General features: G+C 42.2%; 1 protein-coding gene, 1 long non-coding RNA gene and 1 other non-coding gene across 26 annotated transcripts in view; 2 read left to right on the top strand and 1 right to left on the bottom strand.

The window, feature by feature from the left end:
* The window catches only part of Epb41l4a (erythrocyte membrane protein band 4.1 like 4A), a 773,501-nt gene that overhangs the window by 551,563 nt on the left and 198,851 nt on the right, over window positions 1-23,087 (bottom strand). For 18 of the 24 annotated variants that reach the window (XR_016535219.1, XR_016535218.1, XR_016535226.1 and 15 more), the window contains exons 19-22: window positions 19,257-19,304; window positions 18,404-18,472; window positions 17,434-17,544; window positions 16,985-17,066 (exon numbers count right to left, since the gene is read on the bottom strand). Coding sequence is in view for 5 of the 24 variants with exons in the window: in XM_090331497.1 (XP_090187623.1) it covers window positions 2,691-2,924; window positions 16,985-17,066; window positions 17,434-17,544; window positions 18,404-18,472; window positions 19,257-19,304 (544 nt within the window). In the remaining 19 variants the exon portion in view is untranslated. Of the gene's footprint in view, window positions 1-2,482; window positions 2,925-8,204; window positions 8,240-14,029; window positions 14,162-14,404; window positions 15,008-16,984; window positions 17,067-17,433; window positions 17,545-18,403; window positions 18,473-19,256; window positions 19,305-23,087 lie in introns of those variants that run through there. The other 6 variants (XR_016535216.1, XM_090331497.1, XM_090331496.1 and 3 more) reach the window with 6 other exon arrangements.
* LOC150064091 (uncharacterized) lies at window positions 12,035-13,126 on the top strand. The gene is made up of 3 exons (XR_016535238.1): window positions 12,035-12,409; window positions 12,696-12,752; window positions 13,046-13,126. It is a non-coding gene; the product is annotated as an uncharacterized LOC150064091 (long non-coding RNA).
* Window positions 12,464-12,598, top strand: LOC150064092 (small nucleolar RNA SNORA13). Its single transcript, XR_016535331.1, has one exon. It is a non-coding gene; the product is annotated as a small nucleolar RNA SNORA13 (small nucleolar RNA).

Here is a 23,087-nt window from a genome sequence, read left to right as displayed (position 1 = left end):
TTCCATTAAGACTTGCAATGCAGTTCCTGGCTTTGTGGGCCTTGGCTCTGGGCTCTGTTACACTTGCTCTGCTTCTTTGCAATGACTTGGAGAAGGCTTGCTCTGGAATGAGCCAAGAGCCTTGCCCACGGGCTGTCAAGGTTCTCAGTGGAAGCCACTGCCATGGCTGCTTCCTTAGGATCCCGGGAGTGAGGCTGAACGCCATATTTCTTTCCTCTGCTTGTAGACAACATTCTTCCTCATCTACAGATTCCACCTCTCCCCAGATTCCAGCTTCCTGTTGGCATGTGCTCAAAAGAATCATTTCTTTCCTTCCTATATTGCTGACAAGTTAACTAGGTACTCCATGTTACTTCATCTGCCTTTCTAAAATAACACCTGGTATTTCTCCTTATAACTATGATACAGATGGAATTGGGAACCTTGGTTTTGTTGTGGATCTCAATAAGACTCAACTTGCTTATGTAGTGTTAGCCAAGCATGCCCCATTTGTGGACAGTGAAGATCTTTATTATAACAAAGGACACTCAGAATAACTCCAAGGTTATTTAAAAATAATCTAAGGATAAGAATTTGGAAGCTAATTCGATTGTGACACGTGGACCACATGGATCTATTGTCAAGTCTTGAGAAAAAGGTTGAAGAACAGTGAATTTTCAGTCAGAAGAATAACTCTCAAATCCAGTCTCTGCTGCTTTGTAACTGAATGACCTTCAATGAAGTTTGTGCATTAATAGATGAGTTATCCCATGCCTTCCTGCATCTGTTCACTTTGGGTTCAGCTCCTCCCATTAAGAACAAGATTACTGCCTGTAATCCTAGCACCCTGGATACAGAGACCAGAGGATCACAGGTTCAAGGCCCAGGCCACAGGCCTTCTATCAAAACAAAAACAAAATGCAAACAAACAAAAACCCACCAAAAACAAAGATTCGCATTCCTTCAACTGAAACAAAAAGAATAGTGCAGAAGGACTGATGTGTCAAGAACAAGTGTGAACCTTCAGAGAACTTGCAGCCCTCCATCACTCACTCTCAGTCTCACTTACAACGTTCATGTGACCGAGCCAGGGCTAGCCTGATGGTAATGCATGGCCAGTCACTTCTGTGTATCCTGCCACTAAGACCAGTAAACTCCAGGCCTCTGAGTGAGGCTGCCCTAGACTGGTCAGCTCTGAGAAACCCAACAACACACTCCAGACCCACAAGCAGGGCCACTGAAAATTAGCTCATCCTAATTCAGATCCGAATTACCCAGACAATACAAAGACCAGCGAATTAAATTCTTGTTGCTTTGTCAAGCCACTATGTTTTTTTTTCTCTTTTTATTTTTTTATTTATTAACTTTCATTTTTACATCCTATTTCAAATGTCATGTTTAAGAAACAAGTATTCAAGAAAGGAATCTCTATATACAATCACTGGCATTTAGATTTTAGACCATAACTAAAATTAAGCTGAGGGTTTGTATGTCATAAATACATAATAGTCTATGTAATAAAACATTGTATCTAGGGCCAGGAGTTTGGCCTAGTGGTAGAGTGCTTGCCTGGCATGCAGGAGACCTGGGTTTGATTCCTCAGTACCACATACATAGAAAATAGCAGGAACTGGTGATGTGACTCAAGCGGTAGAGTTTTAGCCTTGAGAAAGCCCAAGGCCCTGAGTTCAAGACCCAGGGCTCGCAAAAAAAAACAACGAAAATAACAAAAACAAAAAAAATAAAACATTATGTCTATAGAGCATATAGCCCATCATAGATTTTATGTCTATGTAGTTATGTTTATATGTCCAATACCATGTCCATAACATTGGGTACCCAAATATTGAGTCATTGCTCTTGTACTGTGTGGATCTAATATCCACATATTAAGGATACCATGTGCCTTTTGTTCCTTTGGTCTTGACTTACCTCACTCAACATAATTTGATCTAGCTTCATTCACTTCCCAGCAAATGCCATTAAGCCACTATGTTTTAGAATAGGTAGCCACTCAGAAAAATCTTGGTATATACAGATAGATAGATAGATAGATAGATAGATAGATAGATGACTTGGATTACTATAAAATCCATTTTTTTAAAGAAGTGCATAGTGCATGTCAGGTGGAAGTACATAGTAGATACATTTTATAGCAAAACCTTTTTTAATGTTTATTTGAAGGCTATATGTGTTGGGACAAATAAAATAGATACAAATGAAACAAACAAAAACAGGAGATGTATAGCAGAGCTGAAGTCAGATCTAGATGCAGACCTAAAGGAAAACCAGCACTTGTCCCCTGTCCTGTTTCTGTCCTGCCTCCTGGTGTATTGCAGGCACAATACTCAGCCCTCCTCCCACTATCAGAACACACAGACAGAAGAAGTTTTCTTGACCCAAGTAGAGGCAAGTCTCACACAAAGGCTCCACCGGGCCCAGGTTGGGGCCAGTTTGTCCTGAGTGAACCAATCACAATGACCACATAGATGGGGCTCTTGCTCCATTAAATCACATGTGGCTCCTTGGCTACACTAATCCATGGAAAATGTGCTATGTGGCCACAAATAACACCATCAGAAGTCTAGAATAAAGAATCGTGCTCTGGCTACCTTCTAATTCACAGTAAGTACTGCCCCTCCATATCACTTAGCTAGATCTGAGCACTTAACAGTCCAGTAAGGCTGAAAACAAACTTCTCTCTGAAACAGCTACTTCACGCTATCCAACTGTTCCTCATTAATCACTGTTACATGGAGCAAGTCTTCGGACCCTAAGAAAAATGGAACTAATAGACACAGATTTCTGAAAAGGCATTTTATTATATTTGACTTCCCAACACATTGTGTTCCAGTGGGGCATTGGGTGTTGGATACTGAGATTTCTGAGGTTTTGGTTGCATGGTGAATTTGAAGATGATCTCTGGTGAGAACTAAACCATTAGGCTAGAGAGAGTGAAGGAAACTTTGTGAATATTTAAATGAAAAGTAGATTAAAATAACAAGTCTATCAGGTTATGGGCACTGGGGTGTTACAGTTTTTGCTACTGTTGCTCTAGTTTAACAAGACAGGTGCTCTGCGTATGAATGGGTAGTTTGTGTACAGTGTTAAACTGAAAGCCTTTTATTTGAAAAAGATTGAATGTTTGACCGAATTTAAAACTAACATACACCCAAGCAAGTAAAGATCTATAGCAGGGCCGGGAGTTTGGCCTAGTGGTTAAAGTGCTTGCCTAGCATGCATGAAGACCCGGGTTCGATTCCTCGGTACCACATACATAGAAAAAAGCTGGAAGTGGTGCTGAGGCTCAAGTGGTAGAGCTCTAGCTTTGAGAAAGTCCAAGGACAGTGCTTAGGCCCTGAGCTCAAGCCCAGGACTGGAAAAAAAAAAAAAGATCTATAGCAAAACATTTCTATTATAATACTTGAGTTTTTAGGAAGCCTAGCAAAGCAGCAAGCAGATTAAAATATCTGCTGCCCACTCATTCTGTCTGCTTTATGCTACTCTAATCACGATCTCATTTCAGGTGAACTACAATGCACACCTTTTGGTATCATTTAAAATAGCTCAACTAGTTAAAGACATGATTTGGTCGTGTCGACTCTTTCCTGGGCATGTCAGAGACAGACAGGAATTTACAGACAATTATGTAAACTGAGACAACAGCTGTGTTAGGAAGAAACTTAAAATTCAACAAACTGGGACTACTTTTTGATGCCCATGAGGTAATGCAGAACTCTTTCATAAATTCCAAAATGTCTAAGAGTTCTATAATATTTGATTATATTAAACTGGCTATTCCTTTTACTTTCTGGAACTTCATTTGCCTGTGATTTTTCATCCAGAAAATATAAACACCACATGTTGACTGAATCAGCAGAATTTATATGGGGGAGTCAGAAAATACATGTGCTCATAGTATTGCACCTCACTAATCTTTTCTACATAAAGTATAGCAAAGAGGAAAACTACTGAAGGAACAAGCAAACCTTAATGCTATATTTAGTGCAACGCAGTGCAAAGGCCAATGGAACATGGAGGTTTGGTTAGTTTTGTCCCTTCTGGAAAAAGTTTGAGTGTAAACAAAATTTACAACTATGAATTCTATGTGCATATCAAACCTTGGCTCAGCCATAAAATGGAATCACAGAACTACAAAGCTAAAAGGAACCAGGAGGTCTTCTATGGGGGAAACGTTTAAGACTCAAATGGAGTGGGTAATGGCCTGAGAACTCTGGTGATGGGTAATGCAATCATGCTTAGAATCTATCCACGGTTATGGGTATTCCCACACATAGCAATGGACAAGTTACTGAGTGGTTCATTTGGTCCACACAGGATGTGAGCAGAAAGTAGCTTTATTCTGTTCTCTGATACTTCAGATCAGCTTCCTGGATTCCTTTCCTATCACTGGATAGAAATATGAGAAGTGTCATGCTCTTGCTGTACCTTTAAGTGTCAAGAATAGAAGGCATACTAGCACAATGATGTTCATTGCAGCATTGTTCACCATAGCTAATATATGGAATCAACCCAGATGCCCCTCAGTAGATGATGGATCAAGATGTGGTATTTATACACAATAGAATTCCCTGTTGCCATCAGAAAGAATGACATCCCCCTATTCATAGCGAAATGGAAAGACTTGGAAAAAATAACATTAAGTGAACTAAGCCAGACCCAAAGGAACATGGGCTCCATGGTTTCCCTCATTTGTAATAATTAGTACACACCTAGGATTCCCCTAGCAGAGGATTGCAATAGCTCAAAACCTAGATAGAGAAGGTCATATAGGATGAGACTAAGTGAAAGGATCTCTAGGATATGGAACCAGAGCTTTATCTTGTGTGATTATTGTTCTTAATATACTATGTTATTTCTCTTCTTTTTTTGTCCATTGGTTAATCTCATAATGTTACAATATCTTAGCTTGTTACCTGATATACTGTATATATGTTTATTTGTTTATTTGGAATAGGAAAGCGATGAGGGGAAAACAAGATGATTGGAAGGAGAGGATGGGAGGGGAATGGGGACCAAAACACGAGAAGGGGTATCAACGTGTGAGAAGTAATGCACTACTACTTGACGAATGTAACTATAACTCCTCTATACAGTATCCCAACATTTAAGAAAAGAAAAAAACACAACAAAGAATAGAAAGTCTACGGGGGAAGCACAGAAATGGATAGAGAGAGTGGACAAAGGCAGCAGACTAGACTCTAGCAACTAGACTCTAAGTTGAAAATTTACTGTACAATGGGTGGGTGGGAGCAGGAGGGAAACACTGGGAGAGAACAAAGCAAGGGGTGACATTTTCCAAAAAGAAATGTACTCTTTACCTGATGTAACTATACCCCTCTGTACATCATCTTTATAATAACATTTTTGCCAGTCTTGGGGCTTGAACTCAGGGCCTAAGGACTGTTCTTGAACTTTGTCAAGGCTAGTGCTCCGCCACTTGAGCCACAATGCCACTTCTGGCTTTTTCTGTTTATGTGGTACCAAGTAGTCAAACCCAGGGTTTTGTGCATGCTAGGCAAGCACTCTACCAGTAGGCCATGCTGCTGGCCCTATAATAACAATTTCTAAAAGTTGTAAGACTATTCTTACTTCAGTCAGGTAGGGGTGGCTCATACCTATAATCCTAGCTACTGATTCATCTGAACTTGGAGAATTATAATTCAAAGCCAGCCTGGGCAGAAAAGTCTATGAGACTCTTACCTCAATCAAACACTAGAAGTTAATCAAAGTAGAATCTAGCTCAGTTAGTTCTGGCTCAATTTATTTCAACTCAATTAATCTAGAAGTGGAGATGTGGCTCAAGTGGTAGAGCACCATACTTCCGTAAAAAAAGCCAAATGAGAGCAGGAGTCCCTGAGCCTCAATAAACAACACACACACACACACACACACACACACACACACACACACACACACAATTTAACCAGCTTCCCTTGTGGAACTTTCTACAATACAGGTAGTAGTATGAGCTCACTTAATTCTACCATTCTCACTCTAGTCCCTCTCATGGTCACCAAGTGATCGGCATTGCTGGGATTTGAACAATGTGCAGGTGGGTCTCTTAATCTCTTCACTTGGGCCTACTGTTTGTGGTCCCTGCCCCACCCCAGCCCCAGTCCATTATAGGCAACCCTGTTCCACACAAAGTCTCCTTTAAAATGATCTCACTTCTTTGCAAGCCTAGTGGTACATGCCTCTAATCCCAGTACTAAGAAAGTTGAGGCAGGCTGATCACAAGTTCAATGCCAGCCTGAGGTGCACTGGGAGATCCTATCACAAGTCTTTTTACTCTCACTTCTGATGTAGGGAAACATGTACTTTTGCCACAGGTGAGATGCCCATGTCCCCACCAAAGTCCTTTCTCCCATGAGCACCACTGCCAGACAGCGGCAGCTCCAGCTAGTCCAGTCCAGTGCATTTTACTATTCCCCGAGTCTCTCACATTGTAAGATACACAAATCAACTGGTCTCAGCCTTTCCTCATGGGGGATGGGCCACCTTGCCATCCACCAAGGACTCACTCTCTTGCTCACAGTCTCTTCACTCCACCACTCCCATCAGAGATGGGCTCATTCGGGTGGAGCTGGCTGCACCACCATAGAAAATCACATGCCCAGGCAGTTCGTTTAGGAGCTGGATGTGCTGGGCACGACTGTGCTCATCCCAACATTTGGGACTCGACCACATCTCAGAAGCAAAAGGAACAGAGGTACAGAGGTCACATTTAAGATCTTAATATTGCCTCTGTCATCTAACGAAACCAAAACAACAACAACAAAAGATACATATTAGGATTATTGGGGTAAATTAATACTGAATTTTCCAACCTGCCCTCTCATGAAGATTCATGTTAGCTCAACAATCGCTTAAGAAAATAAATACAAGTCCTCACAACTAAAAGGAAATGTGAAATTCTTTCAATGATGCATCAGTTGCTAAAGTATTGAGAGGCCTCCATCCCCTGAACTCACTTTTCCCTTCACTCAGGAATACATTTATGAGAGACTTGCAATCTCTGAAATTGTTCAAATGCAAGTTTCCAAGTTCTCTGCACTTGTTAGCTCTAAAGAGGAACACTGGGCTGTGTCAAGGCTTAGGTTTCCTGTGGCAGCTGATCAACCCATTGTGGCTTCTCATGAGGAGAACCACTGAACACAGGAAATGGCCAAGCATTTATTTCATGGCCTATGACAGGGATTCTGCTACAGTTACCATTACAGAGAAGAATTTTCTGAAATAAAATTCTTTTTTTGAAGCTGGAAGCATCCTATACTAGACATTTCTGTCCTCCCATCATTTTGTCCTCCCATTATTTCTCAGTGCTACGTCGTTCTGCCTGTTGGAGAGTTGCTTATCCATTTGTGAAACTCCAAGTCTAGTGGAATAGCCAGGAATCCTCTGCCACAGATTGAAGACAACTAATGCCACTTATTAAAAAATCAAGTTCTATCATTGCTGTTTCTCTTATCCTGTCCTCACCAAAGTATTCACCTAACCATACATTTTCCTACCATCTGTCTGCCTGCTTCCCAAAGAAAGACTGCTAGGGTTCGAAGTGTGGCTCAGGTGGTAGAGCACTTGAAAGCATTTAATACAGAGTTCAAACCCCAGTCTTGGAAAAAGAGGGGGAAAAGGGAGGGAAGAAAGGAAGGAAGGAGGAAGGAAGGAAGGAAGGAAGGAAGGAAGGAAGGAAGGAAGGAAGGAAAGAAGGAAGAAAGGAAGAAAGGAGAAGGGAAGGGAAGGAGAAGGGAAGGAGAAGGGAAAAAGGGACAGGAGGGTAGGGGAGTGGAGGGGAGGGAAGGGAAGAGAAGGGAAGGGAAGAGAAGGGAACGGAAGGGAAAGGAAGAAGGCTGCCACACCATGGAAAGGCAAAGTTACTGACGTGGAAACGGAGTTTTCTAAAAATGTTCTTGGAATCATGTGAACATGAACCACATGCTATATCTATAATTAGTCATAAAAATAAAAGACACATAGTTTCATTTAGCAGCTATTTCTTTCCAGAGTGTGACTAACATAGCAATCAAGTCATACCTGACTAAAAAAAATTTAAGACAGAATGAGCTGCCTAACCCATAACAGAAGTACTTACGAATAATTCAGCCCACATTCCTATGTGTATTTCCTGGCAGGCTGACTCCAGGCCGCTGCAGCCTTACTTTCCCAGTTGGTTCGGGACATACATATCTGTAGTACACAGGCAGTTGCCAGTGTGAGATGTTCATTCCTGTCTGAACTGACATGCAGAACATTTCAGGGGTATACAAAGTAACCTACCCAAACAAGTCTTTTTTTATATAATTTCACCAGGATTTTAATAAGAAAATCTGTCGTAATTCTGAAAATGTAGAATGGAAACTAGGTTTAAAAAAATTCCTGAAAGATGAGATGGTTATACTTAATATGGTTACTTAGTTGTAATTTCATTCAAATTGAAGTGGGTGTGTGATGTGATTCTAAAGCAGTGTGATTTTTTTTGTGTGTGATTGTCTTCTACTGCCACCTGGTGGTCATTCTCCGTACTGACATCGGGCCTGTTGGGATTGTTGTTAAGTTTGTATTTATGGAGCAGTCCACTAGCCTATGGCTCTCATGGACAAGGCCACCTTTCTGGCAGGTTTCCGCCACTGACGCTGCACGGGGGATTTTATGTAGCTTTTGCTAACCAAAGGAAGACAATCCACATCTTCTGAAATTATATGTGAACATATTCATCTTAATCATCACTAGGCTATACTACATTTTCTTTCCTTCCCTGTAATTTTTCCCAAACAACTTGGAATTATGCTGAATATATATTAACTCTAAATATTTAATTTATACAATATTTAATTTATACTTCAGATGAGACATGTTTTTTTCTTTTCCTTTTGTTTTCTTTTAAAAGAAACAACAGGTGCAATATCATTCTTTCTGATGGATGAGTAGAGTGGCATTGTGTATACATATACACCATATTTTCTTGATCTATTCATCCACTGAGGGAGCATCTAGGTTGAGTCCATATCTTAGCAATGGTAAATAATGCTGCAATGAACCTGGTTGTGCTCTATTGGATAACTGCCCAGGTGAGGAATTCCTGGGGCATAGGGGATCTCTATTGTACCGTTCCTAAGAAAATGGAAAGACTTGGAAAAAATTGTGCTAAATGGGGCCGGCAGTTTGGCCTAATGGTAGAGTGCATGCCTAGCATGCATGAATCAATTCCTTGGTACCACACACATAGAAAAAAGCCAGAAGTGCTGCTGTGGCTCGAGTGGTAGAGTTCTAGCTTTCACAAAGCCCAAGGACAGTGCTCAGGACCTGACTTCAAGGCCAGGACTGCAAAAAAATTATGCTGGTTAGAACGTAAGTAAGCAAACACACTCATTAGTGGTAGCTAGAACATGCCTATAAACCTACAAGTAAATATGCTGGGTGGTTTTCAAAAAAATACATTGGGACATGATAAAATACCTAAGATTCTATGCAGTCATACAGTAACAGTGTAAGAGGAGGCACAGAAATGGAAGGACAAATGGTAAACCAATGCCACAGTGATACTCAATACACATTATGTTGAACATGAACTATCCAACTTGTGGGTGGGGATGGGAGAGAGAAACTGGGAAAGAGTGGGAGAAGAAATGATGTTGCTCAGAAACAAATATACAAGCTGGGTGTGGTGGCTCACATCTGTAACCCTAACTACTCTGGAGGCTGAGATCTGAGGATCAAGGTTCAAAGCCAGCCCCAGCACAAAAGGACCTGAGACGCTTATCTCCACTTAAGCTCTAGAAAATGAGAAGTGGGGCTTGGCTCAAGGGTTGGGTGATAGCCTTGAGCTGAAGAGCTCAGGGACAAGCCCAGGCCCAGGTCAAGCCCCATGACCCACAAAACAAAAACTAAACCAAAAAAAAATCCCCAACTCTTTATCTGACTTAGATAACTTTAACACCTTTATAATAGCAATAAAATGCATTAAAAAGAAAAAAAAGGGCTGAACTAGTCTTTTGATGAGTCTCTCATAAGACTTACAAGAGCTAGGAGAGTCTGCTGTTAACCACACAGCCTGTCTCACTACCTTTCTCCTCTGCAAGGATTACACTTAACAGGAAGAAATAAAATAACCTCTGCTATATCTCTATGGTGATAATTCTAAAATTTCAGTGTAAAAGCCCAATATCTTTCACAGTTATGAGCCTTGCATGTCTTGCTTCTGTCTGTCTCATACATTTCCACTTCATTCCTTGCTCTGTGCCAGGTACCATCACCACAGCCTGCTGTTCCCAGATCATTGTCCTTTCTCTTTTTTCCTTTTTTTTCCCCATTACCAGGGCCTTACACCCTTGCTCTACTTTTTTAAATTGATGTCCGGTGCTCTAGCACTTGAGTAATACCTCTAGGAGAGCTATTTTGCTAGCTAATTAGAGATCAATTCTTGCAGATTTTTCTGCCAAGGGTTGGTTTTGAACTGTGATATTCAAATCTCAGCTTCCAAATCTCTAGGATTCAAAGGGGGAGCCACTGGCACCTGGTTTTGAATCCAGAAGTTTCATGACCACACAAACACAGCTTTGCTCCAAGTTCATCTCCAGACTTTCCATTGCTAGGCTTGTCAGCTACTGACTGAGAGCATTTGAAACATGCTTTGTGTGAACTAAATGTGTTCAGAGTATATTATGCATAAAAAATTTAAGAGCAGGAATTTAAACGTAAAACCCCACATGGCACTGGTGTCTCAAGCCTGTAATCCTAGCTATTCAGGAGCCTGAGATCTGAGGATTGTGATTCAAAGTCAGCCTGGGTAGGAAAGTATGTGAGACTCCAGAAAACTGGAAGTGGCTCTGTGGCTTAAAAGGGTAGGGTGGTAGCCTTGAGCTCTTCAACTCAAGGACAGTGCCTAGGCCCAGAGTTCAAGCCCTAGGACGGAAAAAAAAAAAAACAAAAAACAAAAACAAACAAACAAAAAAACCATGTTATGGATAGACTTATATTGATTACATTGTAAAATAATAAAATAGTATGTAGCTATGGCTGGGAGTGTGACCTAATGTTAGAGTGCTTGCCTGGCATGCACCAAGTCCTGGGTTTGATTCCTTGGTAACACATACATAGAAAAACAAGTCAGAAATGGTGTGGAGCAAGGACAGTACTCAGTCCCTGGGTACACGCCCCAGGACTGACAAGAAGAAGAAGGAGGAGGAGTATAAAAAGAAGAGGAAGAAAAAGAAAAAAAAAAGATAGGAGGAGGAGGAGGAGGAGGAGGAGGAGGAGGAGGAGGAGGAGGAGAAAGAAGAGGAGGAGGAGCTAATTTGCATGTTTAAATATAATCCTGCTCCCCCTTCTCTCCCTGGCCTGGAGTGCAGCCGGAAACACCTTCTTTGTTTATAACGGTACTCGTGTTAAGACCCAGGGCCTCCAACCGCTGAGCTGCAGGCCCGCTCGTGTGCGCACGCGCGCGCTTGCTCCTGCCTGGGCGCTCTCCTGGATCTGTGTCACTCAAGGCTAGCTCTCTACCCCGGGGCCTCAGCGCCACTTTGGCCTTTCTCTTTCTGTTGGTTAATTGGAGAGAAGCGTCTCCCAGGCTGGCTTCGAACCCTGATCCTCAAGTCCCAGCCTCCTGAGTAGCCAGGATTACCCAGGCGCGGCCCCAGAGTCGGGCCAGCTCTCGGGTTTTCCTTCCCTATTTGTGTTTTCTGTGTCCTCCTCATTAACCATTACCACAAACGTTTTCATGAATGACCTTACTGTCCCTCCACTGGAGACGGTGGGCGGCGCGGTCGGTGTTCCAGTCTGAGGCCTCTGGGCCGCACCTGCTGCTCAGACCACACCCAAGAAAACGTTTTTTCTGTCACCAGAATGGTTCCAACCGGAAACGCGCTTCGGGCTTCCAGAGGGCCTGCGGACGCTGGGCTCGCCCTGCGCCTGTGGCCTCCGGCCTCACCGCGGCAGGCGAGAGTCCGGCGGCAGATGGTACGGTCCGCTGGCACACGCCTCCCCCGCGCCCTGCGGAGATGGGTCCTTCCAGCCTAGAAGAGCATTCTGGGAAGGGGGCGTGGCTCTCCTCCTCTCAGTGGCAGCCATGGGGCTGTGCGCCAGCGCGTCTGGACCGGTGTGTTCCCTCAGGCCTTCCACACCTGGGCGCTGGCCGGGATAGCCCCCGTGCCCGGCGCCCGGCTTTGCAACCTGGGGCCTAAGTCGGCCGTTTTCTCCCGAGAAAGTCCCGGAGGGCCGGAGGCGGCCTGCGGCCTGTGCTCGCTGGCGTGCGATGGCGGACGGCCTGGAGGACCAGTGCGGACGCTTCCCTCCGCTGCAGCCGCCGGGCCCACACTCGAGGTGCGGCTGAGGATGTCGGTCATTACTCCTGCTTCCTGGGCCCGGACGTGACGGGAGAGTGAGTGAGTGCACACCACCATCTTGGCAGGCAAGTCTTCCCGCGCACGTGGCTGCAGCCCAGGCCCCAGGCAGCTTTCCTGGTAGCCTTTGTGTTGCCCGTTCACCTTCGCGAACTAGTGAATGCGGTGTCAAAAAAGGCGCAAATAAATGCTTTGCAGCCTTTTCCTGCCCTCAAATTCTTGGTATCTTTGGTGGTGGAGCTGCACAAGCGACAGTGCGCGCTTTTATGTTCATCTGCATGTATAAGTGGTCTCTGAGATGGCCCGCGTTTGGTGTGTGGTTCCCTTAACCAGTTTGAACTAAATTTTCTCCAGGTGAAAGATGAGTGCTCGAGGAGACTTGTCCTGGTTGAAAACCATGTGGCACTTCAGGTAAGGTGATAAGGGAGTTGCACGGGGAGGGGGGGGGGAGCGATTTTTCAATATTGTGGTTCATCGTTAGTACATCTGCCCCAAAGTTAGCAAATAAAATGGTGTAGGAAAGAAATAACACAAAATGGGGGCTTTCTAGATAGCTTAGATTCGTTCTCATTGGCTAAATGTAAAGGTGTGTTGGTATTCAGAGCTGAATGCAGTAATAGTGTTAACTTTTTTGGTAAAGAAGCATGCACTGTCTAGTAAAGATGTGGCACATGTTTTCAAAAGTTGTTGCTTTTTTCTTTTAGGCCGTCCATGGTGAGGATTTTAGGTGTTTGATCTTCGGAAGTTGCACAGAACACATAAATGCCTATCCAGCATCCTCAACTCGACAAGACAGTTTATGAATAAATGTTTTAATGTTTGACACCTGTGTTTTAAGTCTTTTATTCACCATAAAACAGTCTTCTGTTACTGAAAATTCTAAGGGAAGGTTCAATCTTTATTACCAGTAACTTCAAATCTTTCTGAAGTCTCATCCGCATGTCTGATAGCCTTGAGATCACTACTAACAAGGTTTTCTTCTTGCAAATAATTACACTAGCTACCTCATGGTTTAACTCCTGTGTGTGCTTTACTATATTCGCTGGGGTGGTTGTATGTGCATTCGGTATTTTTCTTTTTCTGTGTACCATTTCAAGGGTTTGAACTCACAGTTTATACAGTGTTCCTAAGGTTTTAGTGCCCAAGACTACTGCTCAGCCACTTATGCCACAGCTTAATTTCCAGCTGTTTTTTGGTTAATTGGAGATTATAGATTCTCAGGGGCTTTTTTGCCCTGGCTGGCTTCAAACCACAACCTTCCAATCTTAGGCTCCTGAGCAGCTAGAATTGAGTGCAAAGCACTGTACTAAGAGCTGGAAACAATCCCTAAAACATAGCTCCTCTGGAAGGATATATAGCTGGTGAAGAAATATGTCAAACTTTTCTTTGTGAGATGAATTCTGTCATGTCATTTGAGTCAGAAGCATGAGCTAGCTAGTCAGGTTGGGCCTAAAAAGATACCTTTTAGGATAGTAGGGGCAAGGAAAATTAGCCCCTTCTATGGCTTATGCTGTTCTTCCCTTTTGTAAGATAGCTGGCTATTACAGGGGCTGGGGTGGTAAGTCTGAAGAGATGGGTAGAAAAGGTTAGACCACTTAGGGTTTGGGCTTTATTATAGCAGAAAATAACACCAGGGCAGGTAGGATTTAGTCTGGCTTGGACCAGTTAAACAAGGATGTTTAACTTACCACAAGCTTACTGGCCCCAAATGTAGCTGTGAGGCAGCAATTTTCTTGTGATACAAGCAGCTCTGGAACTGGAGAAATGAACCATAAGGCCTCAGGCATAAATCCGATCTGGGGTAGAGGTTGTAGGTAGGTCTGAGGTTACAACGTGGCCAAAAGTGAAATGAAAAGTAGAGGGAATTGTTTACTGTAGCCCAGATGACTAAAAGGAAGAGTGTAACTACACACTAGAGCAGAGGCAGTAGTCTGAGAGAAAACCCTGGAGTCAGGAAGGATGCCCCATTTTCCCTGGTCAGGTAAGCTTGGTAGCCAGACAGTGGAAGGACAATTGGCACGTAGCTTCCCGCCCCCAACTCAGAAAACAAGGACACTTAAAAGTAACACTGAAAAACAGACTTTACATCATTTGTAAAGAACCAGTGGGACTTAATGCCACAATACAATATTACAGGGAGCTTCATGGAAATAAAAACAGTCTGAAGGTGAGGCCTCCATGTGGAGCACTAGTTTTAAACTACTTGGAGCTAGGATGATGGTTTTCTGCCCACCTGGCATTCTATTGCATAGCAAAAGCCAGCTGCAGGCCAGGACTCCTGGAGGCTGATGAGAAGAAGCATCTGGTCAGGTTGTGCTCCTGGGCAGATGGGTGGATGGTATCCAGTTTCAGAAAGGAAGACATGACATCGAGCTTACAAGGCTACCCTTCAGTTCTGTTCAGCACAAGAAATGAGGATGCTTCCTGTTTGTGCTCGGGAGACAAAGGTCCAAGATACTTGAATAGTTAGCTAATTCACAGTTTGAGAAGTACCAGTGATACACCCTTCCCAGCCCACTCCTGGCTCTTCATTAGGATCAAGTCTCTATCTTGAGGCGGGCAGCTTGAACAGTTTTCACTGTTTTTGCTGTGTGCTTTCCAGTCAGATTGTTTGTAGATAGATGAGGTTTTTCTTCAATCAGGCTGTCTTTGGACCCATTTCTTTTCTGAAAGAAAACATTTTTACATGTATATGCTAGAGTCAGCAAGTAGTTTTTGTAAAAAGACAGAATGTGTACAATATTAATTATTTAGAAGCAAGACACTAGTTATTGGGGCAGTAGATGAAGTGATCCACCAGTATGTACTGACTGCTCAGGCTGGTGAGTACCACTCCCTGCGGTGCTCAGTGGATAGCTGTTTCATTTGAAAGCAGGCTTAGGATCACCACAGCTGACAGAAGATGCTCTAGACTTGCATACAGCAAAATGAGAGCTATTTATTCTGTATAATTTGCTTCTTTGGGGGTGGGGGGGTTTGAACTTAGGGCCTGAGCACTGTCCTTGGGCTTTCTCAAGGCTAGTGCTCTACCATTGACCCACAGCACTGCTTCTAGCTATTTTCATGTATGCTGGGCACGCTCTACCACTAGGACGTGCTCCTGGCCTAGTCTCCCATTTTTGAAATTCTTCAGTGATGCTGATAAATCAGCATCAGCATGGATTGTTATAGAATCTATGTGTGTTGCTCAGATTTCCATTCCGGGCTGGGAATATTGGAAATTCTGGTTTGCTACACAGCTCCAATTTGAGATCCTCTGGGAACTACCCTAGGCTGAAAAGAGCCACCCTATCCAATCCCAGGAGCCTTCCAAAAACAGCCCTCAGCCACAACAACCTCCTTAGCTCAAGACAGGATGACTGAAGCTCCAGAGCTTCCCATAAGATCCCATTAGGGGACTGAGCTACACAGTTTAGCTTGAACCTCTGCCCACATCTCTCTTCTTTCACTTCCCAACAAGTACCACAGGATACTTCCCAATAATCTGGCACAAAATAATCAAGTAATTGATAAGAAAGGAGCAGGGCAATGGAAAATAGCATAACAGCTATGTAGGTAATGTATGAACTCACAAGTTTATAATGTATAAAACTGCATAGCTAACATGTTTTTATGAGAGAGACACAGTAGTTTTAATTGGCTTCTCTACAGGATTCATGATGGGATGAAAACCGCACAACGACAGGCTGGCACTAGCCAATCATAAATGTCAACTTCTGCATCTATAAGTTCATCCAACTGTCTTTAACTTCATATCATCTTATTAAACTTCTACCCTGAGAATGATGTCAAACCCTGCAGAATGACATTCAAGGCTCTCTGAGACCGAATTCAGGAGCGTTAAATTGATTATGTTAAGGCAGCTAGACACTATGTCCTTCGGTTGTCTTTAACCATATTTGTACCCAATTTCAAGGATGTACATACCTCCTTTTGAAGGGAAAAATAAATTCGGATTTGAGTAATTCTTCTGTCTGTCATTGTTAACAATAACATCTGTCCCCATTTTGACTTTGTTTCTCTGGCTTGAAAAATACTTGAAACTAGGCACCAGTGGTTCTGTATTCCTAGATACTCAGGAGGCTGAGATCTAAAGGTCATGGATGAAAGCTGGCCTGGGCAGCAGAGTCTATACAATTTTTATCTACAGTTAACCACCAAAAGTTGGGAGTGGAGCTGTGGCTCAAGTGGTAGAGTGCCAGCCTTGAGCAAAAAGCTAAGAAGACACAGCGCGTAACTTCAAGTGTCACTACTGGCACAGGGAAATGAGGTAAAAGGTATTGTTTCTTCATTTCAAATTGCCCATAATTTAGGCATTATCTTAATGTCAGATCACTTTAGGCCTTGTACTGCCTTTAGCTTTAAATGATTCCATCTACTGGCTCTTCATCACACACTCCTTCCTTCTCTTTTTCCTGTAGAAGGTCTTTAACACATAGAATCTTGGAAGCATGGCTCAAGTCGCAGAGCACTTGCCTACCAAGCCCATGCCCCGAGTTCATATCCCAGTGCCATCAAGAAAAGAAAGAATCTCAGGGTATACTTAATGATCGATTACCTACCAAATGGAATGCACCAAAGCACAAGAAGCCTCTGAAATTTGCCAGCAGTAGTATACTTTCTAAAACTTCATTATTACTAACCTGATGAACTGTAGAGCCACCAGCACCCTGAGCATCTGAGGATCGGGTCACAGGAAGAGGTGGTACCAAATCTGTTTTTGAACTGCAAGAGAGTTTCAGAATTAATGAACAGCCTTGGCATGGTGGCTCATGCCTGCCTTCCCAGCTATGTGGAAAGTAGAAACTGGGAGCATCAAGGTCCAAGGCCAGCTTCAAAAGGAGAAAATTCCCCAGACCCTATCAAAAACTTAACTAAAACCAAAAACGGCTGGAGGCTAGACTTGCGTGGTTTTGAGTGCTTGCCTTGCAAGTGTGAGTTCCTGATATGAACCCAATAACCACGCCCTTCCTCACAAAATAGAATAGGTTACTAGCTAGACTCAGAACTTAAGTGAAAGAGGGCTATTTCTCTCATTGAAAAAAGGCTGTTTTGGAACCACAGGCTACTGTATTTAGACCTGCCCACTTACTTCACTTCTGAGAGAACTGATCGCTCCCCATCTGAACACTGGGACCTTCGATACTGGCGGTAACTTCTTGGTGAATGAGAATGCCTGATGCGGACTGGGTCACCCTGAGTCCTGAAGAAGAAACAACAAGAAGAATGAGGTGGGGAGGAGAAGGAGAGAGGGAAGGAGGGAGGGAGGGAGGGAGAAAGAGAGAAGGAGGGAGGGAGGGAGGGAGGGAGAAAGAGGGAGGGAGGAAAGAAAAGAAAGAAAAAAGACAAAAGAAGAAAGCAAACAATCAGAAAAAAATAAATCAGCATGATTCAAAATTCTTTCTGAATGCTAAAACTGCAAAATGACTTCTTACAGGCTGAAAGACTTTGGTGACTTAAACTTCATGATATCATAATAATAGTAATAGTATTCCCTCAGCTATCCATGAAACAAGAGCTGTTTGGAATATCTGCATATACATGTGAGTATTTAACCACCAATCTAAATTTTAGTTAAAGTCTCTTCCGGAGTATGGAAGATAAATATACAATGAAGTCAAAATAGGATCTCATTCCTATCAGAAAGCATTCATCATTCTCCTGTCTGCTTTTTACTACCCTCCCATGAAGAGTTCAATCTTGCCAAGCTCTGGTGGGCTACACCATCTGTACTTAGGCTGAGATCCACAGAACTTAGGTTCAAAGCCAACCTACAATGAAAAGTCCACAGCTCCACTTCCAGCTGTTTGGGTGGTTCATTAGAGATAAAGAGCCTCATGGTCTTTCCTGCCCAGGCCACCTTTGAGCTGCAATCTTTAGATCTCAGCCTTTGAGAAGCTAGAATTACAGATGTGAGCTACTACCACTTAGTCCATATTCATTTCTTCTGTTAAAATATAGAAATTCAAGCACTACAAGGAACACAACTGAAAAGGAAAAATAAACTTCTCCCTTAGCATTAATAAAACATTAATGAAAATATTTTCAATGACCATACTCACTCTATTTTAGTGTAAGGAATCTCTTTCAATTGCTCTTCTGACAATCCAGATGGGTCAACCAATTCCTTTCTGGAAGGGAATAATCATGAAAGAAAATGCTGCCATGTCAATATATACATACTGATATCTTTCAAAATATGTCTTTTCCCTTTATAATGTTGTTCTGAAATGTAAGTGGGGGGTATGAATGAAAAAACTAGAATGTTTTGGGCTGGGAGTTTGGCCTAACAGTATAGTGTTTGGCTAGCATACATGACGTCCTGGGTTTGATTCCTGGGTACCACATACACAGAAAAAGCTAGAAATGGTTCTGTGGCTCAAGTGGTGGAGTGCTAGCTCTGACAAAGCCCAAGGACAGTGCCTAGACCCTGAGTGGAAGCCCCAGCACTGGCAAGAAAAGAAAAGAAAAAAAAAACTAGAATGTGTTTAAGTAAAAACAGAAAGAAACCCTTCAGGTAGCTCTGTACATGCAGACAAACTAAAGAAAGACGCTTTCTTCTGCTTTCTTTAGTTTGTCTACATGTACACTTTTGCCATCCCTTGTTTTCTACAACAGACCTGCTTGTTTCCCCTGCGGTACAGGTGTTCGTTTCCTTCTGGACTGGTTTTCCTTGGTATTATTTATAAGCTGTGGGCATGTTTGAGGTTCGTTTATGGATGAGGTAAGTGACATCAGAAAGGAGTTATGTGGAGCTGCTTTCTTGGGCTGCTGCGCCTAGGACCCTGCCATAGGCCTGGACACAGTAGCCCACTGGTAAGCTGCAGACGGAAGCTGCCTCTCAGTGGCTCTTCTTGGGATTGCATTAAAACTCCCTGTATCTAGAAACAAGGAAGTAAAGACCTCAATACTCACTGAATATGCTTCCATAACTCTTCTTTTGCTTGAACATCGGGGCTCCTCCTATAGATAAGGAAAACACATCTCTGCAACTATGCTTCATTTATAACCTAAAGTGCTTAGACTTTACATCTACAGACTTAAACATCTTATTTGCCGTCTGAGAACAGACCAGAAAGGATTGGTCAGTTTTTAATAATCATCAAGTAAATTTTTGGCTGGGGCCACTGAAGAAAAACCACATATGTTTCACTGGAAAACATCACCTTGACCAGATATCAGTAGTCCATAATAAAAAAAAAGTAAGATATTATTACCACAAGAGGGAGCCCGAGCCCACTCATTGCAACTTTCAGAGCTATTTGAGTTCCAATGCCTCCTCAGCATAGCTCAGTGAATAAAAATACCTTCCATGGACTCTTGGAAAAAAAAAAAAGTGATATAAGTTACTTTCATTTATACTAACTTTTCCCCTAACAATTGTAAACACTGTGTATATAAACCTGAAAACTGTACCAGATAGTACTACAACTTCTTAATGTTTTACCAGACAAGATCCAATCATGTTGCTGATGAATGCTTTATAGGATAGGAGGTTTTGTATTTCATACATTATGTCTCAAGTACTTACTAATGAATATACTTTTCTAACTACTGGGGATAAGAAAGAGCATAATGAATGAATAACTAATGGTCACATTCTGGCCTTCAGGAGCTAATATTATATGAGAGATTCAAACACAGTAAACCAGCAGTTTAAGAACATGGACATAATGGAGAAACCCATAGCTCATTATATTATCTGAGATGCCAAATAAACACATACTGAAGGTATGTTATATATAATATACACAATTTATACATATCTTATTAATGTATTTTTCTGCAAAGAACATTTTTTGAGTACTTTCCTCAGGTATTTCTCCTCTTCCCTGGGGCTTGAACTCAGGGCCTGGGTGCTATCCCTGAGCTTCTTTTGCTCACAGTACCACTTCCCCTTGGCTAGTTTTCAATCTTGATATTTGGATCTCAACCTCCTGAGCAGCTAGGATTAAAAACTTGAGCCACTAGTGCCTAGCTGAGATAATACTTCTACAAAGTTGTTCGCATAACATTTCCATTTGACTGTCTACTTGGTATCTCAAAATAATTAAACAGAAATTTGGTTCCCCCACTTCCACCCTCACATCCTCAGCTCATTCCTTCATATCTCAATAAGTGGCATGGCTACCCACACAGCAAACATGAGGTCCTGAGTTCAATCCCTGGTACCAAAAAAAAATAGACTTAAAATACCATTCTTCTCTGATATCAGTTGATCAAATAGAAGCTATTCTCAACTCATAGATATGTATTTACTTCAAAAGAATATTTCTCAGGGAGCCAGTAGGGGAATAGAGAGAGAATACCACAGGGTAAAAGAATGGATAGGATCAACGTCCGTTATGAACATGTACATGTCAACATGAAACCCATCATTTTCTACAATTAACATCTGCTAGTGGAAGGGGAAGAAAGAGCTTTCCTCTGGCCACCATGGAGTAAGTAGCATCAGATGAACCTCTCGTCCTGACTAAGTTCGCCACATACAGAGCACACACAAGTGTGTTCAGGAACCAGGCAGACAGGATTTGTGAGAGAAAGGAAGCATAAGGCCAGTCCTACTTCTCCAGCTCTCTGCCTGGGGCATCTAGGCTGCAGTGCTGGGGAGGTGCGGCTCAGGACTCAGCAGCAGTCTTGGGAGCTGAGGAACACAGAGGTCAGAGATGGAGGCTGCTGACCAGGGTGGAACTGAAGCTTGGGAGGAAAGAGTCAGGAAAGTGTAAATTAAACTAGGCAGTGGGACAAGAACGGTCAAGAGAAGCAGCCTTTGTGAAGACCTCGACGCAAGTACCTCAATTCTTATACGAACATAAATCATCGCAACCTAGACATAACAAGTAGGAAATACGAAGTGTCATGTGTGAATGAAAAACAGTTTGTGATTTAAAATATCCCATAAAGAAAAATCCAGAGATGGTTTCGCTAGTGAATTATAAAAAAATATTTAAACATTAAGAAGAAAAAGCCGTGTGGTAACTTACCAAAATGACAAGCAAAAATATTACAAGAAAATTATGGACCAATATTTTCTATAAACCATAAAACTATTTTAGAACAGCAAATAGAATGTAGCAATGTACAAAAAAGCTAGCACATATGATTCAAAAACTGACTCGGTACAATCCTTCCAGTAACAAAATAAAGAAGAAAAATGCAAATGCAAACACTTCAGCAGGTATGAAAAGACAATATTCAAAACTCATTTCAGATAGAAACTCTTCATTGCCCTGGGTGATGTTATCTCACACATGTAATCCTAGCTACTCAGGGGGCTAAAATCTATGGATCACAGTTCAAAGCCAGCCAGAGCAAGAAAGACTCTCTATCTCCAATAAACTACCAAAAAGCCATAAGTGGATCTGTGGTTCAAATGGAGTGCTACTTCTGAGCAAAAAAATCTCAGGGACATTGCCCAGGCCCTTGGTTCAAGCCCTAGGACCAGCATGTGTGCACAGACACACAGACGCACACCTCCTCACTAACTCCACTAATCCAGTCTAAGAGGAACAGAAGAGATTTTCCTCAATATTCATCCCCATAAGGAAGAACAAGCTAGGAATATCTGCTTTCTACCATGACGCCTGCTCTACATCATAATTCAGTTTGCTATAGGAGCTAGCTAGTACAAAAGGGTAGAAAAAGAAAGAAAAGGTAAAGGTTTAATAGAAAGATATGGAACCAACCCAGATGCCCCTCAGTAGATGACTAGATCAACAAGGTGTGGTATTTATACACAATGGAATTCTATGCTGCTATCAGAAAGAACGATATCACCCCATTTATAAGGAAATGGAAAGACTTGGGAAAAAATCATATTAAGTGAAGAAAGCCAGAATCAAAGAACATAGGCCCAATGGTTTCCTTCATTTGTCATAATTAGTATAAACCTCGGACTCTCCTAGCAGTGGTTTACAATGGGACAAAACCTAGATACATAAGGCTATATACAATGAGGCTAAATGAAAGGACCTCCAGGATATGGAAATAAGAGCTACATAATATGTGATTGTTGTTCTTAATTTACTGTGTTATTTCTCATCTCTTTTGTTGTCCCTTGGTTATTCTCATATTGTTACAGTATCTTACCTTGTTATCTGGTATATTGTATGTATGTTTATTTGTTTATTTGAAATAGGATAGGGAAGGGGGAAACAAGATGAGGGGAGGAAGTAGGGGCAGGGAAATGGGGACAAAAACATGAGAAGGGGTATCCATGTTTTTTAAGTAATGCACCTTCTATCTGGCGAATATAAGGTAATCCTTCTATTAATTACAATTAAAAAACAGAATTAAGTTTAAAAAAAGGTTAAGGTTTAGCAGCCGGGAGTTTGGCCTAGTGGTTAAGGTGCTTGCCTAGCATGCATGAAGGCCTGGGTTTGTTTCCTTGGTACCACATACATAGAAAAAAGCCGGAAGTGGTGCTGAGGCTCAAGTGGTAGAGCTCTAGCCTTGAGAAAACCCAAGGCCAGTGCTCAGGCCCTGAGCTCAAGGCCCAGGACTGGCAAAAAAAAAAAAAAAAAAGGGAAAATTTAAGACTATACAAATTCTAGATCAAAAAGAACTAAATATTTAGGATTGCCAAACTCCCAGCCTGTAATCCAAGCTGCTCAGAAGACAGAGCTGGAGGATCGAGGTTAAAGTTAGCTCAGACAGAAAAGTCTACAAAACTACATCTCTAATTACACAGCAAAAACCCAAGCTGGAGATATGGTTCAAGTGTTAGAACAGAATCTGTGGGCAAAA

Source organism: Megascapheus bottae, chromosome 4 (assembly GCF_031878675.1).
Source record: "Megascapheus bottae isolate mThoBot1 chromosome 4, mThoBot2.hap1, whole genome shotgun sequence".
Lineage (NCBI taxonomy): Eukaryota > Metazoa > Chordata > Mammalia > Rodentia > Geomyidae > Megascapheus > Megascapheus bottae.
Note: the sequence above shows the minus strand (reverse complement) of the source record. Positions and strands in the feature narration are given on the sequence as shown.